This window comes from Bison bison, unplaced genomic scaffold (genome assembly GCF_000754665.1).
Source record: "Bison bison bison isolate TAMUID 2011002044 unplaced genomic scaffold, Bison_UMD1.0 scf7180017862134, whole genome shotgun sequence".
Lineage (NCBI taxonomy): Eukaryota > Metazoa > Chordata > Mammalia > Artiodactyla > Bovidae > Bison > Bison bison.
The window spans coordinates 40,489-44,135 of NW_011492706.1; the positions used below are offsets into that span (position 1 = coordinate 40,489).

General features: G+C 36.4%; 1 protein-coding gene across 1 annotated transcript; it reads right to left on the minus strand.

The window, feature by feature from the left end:
• Positions 1-2,212: 2,212 nt before the first annotated feature.
• LOC104983246 (olfactory receptor 6C68-like) lies at positions 2,213-3,148 on the minus strand. The gene has a single exon (XM_010832686.1). The coding sequence runs from the start codon at positions 3,146-3,148 to the stop codon at positions 2,213-2,215; it is 936 nt and encodes a 311-aa protein (XP_010830988.1).
• Positions 3,149-3,647: the final 499 nt, after the last annotated feature.

Consider the following 3,647-nt stretch of genomic DNA (forward strand, 5'->3'; position numbering starts at 1 on the left):
TCTATCACTCCTTGGAAGGAAAGTTATGACCAACCTAGATAGCATGTTGAAAAGCAGAGACATTACTTTGCCAACAAAGGTTCGTCTAGTCGAGGCTATGGTTTTTCCTGTGGTCATGTATGGATGTGAGTGTTGGACTGTGAAGAAGGCTGAGGGCTGAAGAATTGATGCTTTTGAACGTGTGGTGTTGGAGAAGACTCTTGAGAGTCCCTTGGACTGCAAGGAGATCCAACCAGTCCATTCTGAAGGAGATCAGCCCTGGGATTTCTTTGGAAGGAATGATGCTAAAGCTGAAACTCCAGTACTTTGGCCACCTCATATGAAGAGTTGACTCACTGGAAGACTCTGATGCTGGGAGGGATTGGAGGCAGGAGGAGAAGGGGAAGGCAGAGGATGAGATGGCTGGATGGCATCACTGACTCGATGGATGTGAGTCTTAGTGAACTCTGGGAGTTGGTGATGGACAGGGAGGCCCGGCATGCTGCAATTCATGGGGTTGCAAAGAGTTGGACACGACCTAGCAACTGATCTGATCTGATCTGATTGACTATTCATGTGATTACTTTATGAAGTGTCTACTAAGTTTTTTTGTCATTTTTATTTGGTAATTATCATTTACCTGGTAATTATAATTTATCTGGTAACTATAGTGCTGGCTTAAACTCACCATTCAGAAAACTAAGAGCATGGCATCTGGTCCCATCACTTCGTGCATATAGATGGGGAAACAGTGGAAACGGTGACAGATTCATTTTCTTGGGCTCCAAAATCACTGTGCCATGAAATTAAAATCTATAGCCATGAAATGCAAAGATGCTTGCTCTTGGAAGAAAAGGTATGACAAATCTAGACAGTGTGCTAAAAAGCAGAGACATCACTTTGTCAACAAATATCTGGATAGTCAAAGCTATGGTTTTTCTAGTAGTTATGTGACATGAAAGTTGCATCATAAAGAAAGTTGAAGAATTGATGCTCTTGAACTGTGGTTCTGGAGGAGACTCTTGAGAGTCCCTTGGACTGCATGGAAGTCAAACCAGTCAGTCCTAAAGGAAATAAACCCTGAAAACTCACTGGAAGTATTGATGCCGAAGCTGAAGCTCCAACACTTTGGCCACCTGATGCAAAGAGTTGACTCATTTGAAAAGGCCCTGATGCTGGGAAGGATTGAAGGCAGGAAGAGAAGGGGGCTATGGAGGATGAGGTGGTTGAATGGCATCAATGACTCAATGGACAAGGGTTTGAGTCAACTCCAGGAGATGGTGAAGGACAGGGAAGCCTAGCATGGTACAGTCCGTGGGGTCACAGAGCTGGACACAACTGAGTGACTGAACAAAAACAACAACAATTATCACTGAGGTTTGATAACAAATTGTTAAAAATATTTGCATGTGTCATCATAAGGAGTGTTGATCTACAATTTTATTCTTGTAATTTCTTGGCCTGGTATTTGTATCAAGTTTATATGGATGTCATAAAGATTGAAAAGTGTTATCTTTTGTGTGTTCTGTAACAATTTGCATAGAATGTGTTATTTGTCTTTTGATAGTATTCATCCACATGATTTTGAGTCAACATGATTTTGGAGTTTTCTTTGTGAAAAGATTTCTAAATATTAATTTAATTTCTGAAACAGAAAGAAAGGTAATAAAAGAAAGATTCTCTATTTATTTTTGAGTTAGGTTTGTAATATTTATCTTTCAAGTAACTTTTATATTTCATCTAAGATGTTAAAAATATTGGTTTAACATTGCCAATAATCATCTCTTATTGATATGTTAATATGTGGAAGCTCAACAGACTGACAATAACTAGACATATTGTGGTGATGATTTTATCATGTATAAAAATATGGAGTCACTGTGCATTTGAAGGAAATAAATAGAGTATATCAATTACAATTCTAAAACAGGAAAGACTTCTTTATGCCAATAATATAAAATACCTGGGAATATGATTTTAAAGAAGCAAAAGGAATGACTTAAACATGGTAGGTTGGTTAAAGAATTAAAAGTGATATATTTTGTTCTTCATAGAGCAGTGTTCAATAACTAGTTCTTCAGTATATGAATGGAAGGGAAAATTAATGATTAAGTGGCTCTGAAGTCAACCTGATTGGTCTACAAGCTAAAAAAAATATGAAGTTCTATCTTAAATTTGTGAAAATGAGATAGATATGCACTTTTTGAGCTGGCCTATTGACAGATACTTTTTACTATCTTAAGAGAAATGCAATTTTTTTGAGTGAGCCATCAAAGGCTTGTTTAACTTGCTTATTCCTCAGAGTATATATAAAAGGATTCAACATTGGTGATATGGAAGAAATAAGCAGTGATACACCTTTGTTAATATTTACCTCTTCTTTTGCAGATGGTTTGATATAGATGAAGATGCAACTGCCATAAGAGATGGAAAGTACAATCATGTGGGAAGAACATGTAGAAAAAGCTTTTTTTCTTTGTTGAAGAGAAGGGAATTTTAGAATTGTCCTTATGATGTAAATGTAGGAGAGAACTACACAAAGAAGAGTGATGATGAGGATGAGTACGGAACAGGCTATAACCATCTGCTCAATTAACCATGTGTCTGAGCATGAGATCTTCAGGAGAGGTGACACATCACAGGCAAAATGGTCAATGATGTTTGAATCACAGAATTCCAGATGAAAATCTAAGCTGAGTGGTGGGAGGATAGTCATAAGTGCCGCCATCCAGCAGCAGATGACCATTGTTTTGCACAGTTTGTTGCTCATGATTGTCATATAATGCAAGGGTTTGCAGATGGCCACGTAACGATCATATGACATCGTCGCCAAGAGAAAAAATTCAGTTACCCCAAAGAGATCGGTTAAAAATAGTTGTATGAAACATGCCTTATAGGTAATCACTCTATCCCCAGTTGATAGATTGTAGAGGAATCTCGGAATACAGGTGGTTGTAAACAAGATTTCTAAGAAAGAGAAATTTTGGAGAAAAATATACATGGGTGTTTTAAGGTGGGGATCCATCAGGGTTAGGGTAATGATGGTCAGATTTCCAGTTATACTCAAAATGTAGGTGATAAATAGAAAAATAAAGAGTAAAATCTGCAACTGAGGATCATCTGTCAGTCCCAGAAGGATGAATAATGTCACTGTGGTGTGATTTCTCATTATTGACTCCTGGATTTTGCCAAACCTACCTGTAAATGTCAGAGAGATTTGAACTGCAGAATTCAATGATGAAAACAACCAATGATGAGAACTCTCTTGCTTATTTGACTCATCCAACATCCATGGGCTTTACTTGTTGATCTAAGGAATACATTTCTTGTTTTACGTGAGCTGAATTTCCCCATCTACTTGTACCTAATGATCAAATGAAGCTTTTAAATATGTTTTAATTGCTGATTTACAGCCTAACTTTTCTTTTAGTAAACTCCCAAATTAATTTATAATTAATTAAGCATTTAACTTTTAGCCTGGGTGGTATATTAATTACATTAATTTTTCATTTTGTATATTATAGATATTTTTATATGGTGAAATGTTTCCTTTAACTCATGAGATAAATTAAAAAAATATTAACTTCAATTTCATTCCTTTGCTTTATAATTTGGGAAATGTTAAAATCCTAAAATAAAATTTTGTGTGCTCACTTAGTCATGTCTGA

Excerpts from the sequence above, each read along its gene's own strand:
- LOC104983246 (XM_010832686.1), bottom strand. The coding sequence starts at position 3,148 with ATGAGAAATCACACCACAGTGACATTATTCATCCTTCTGGGACTGACA.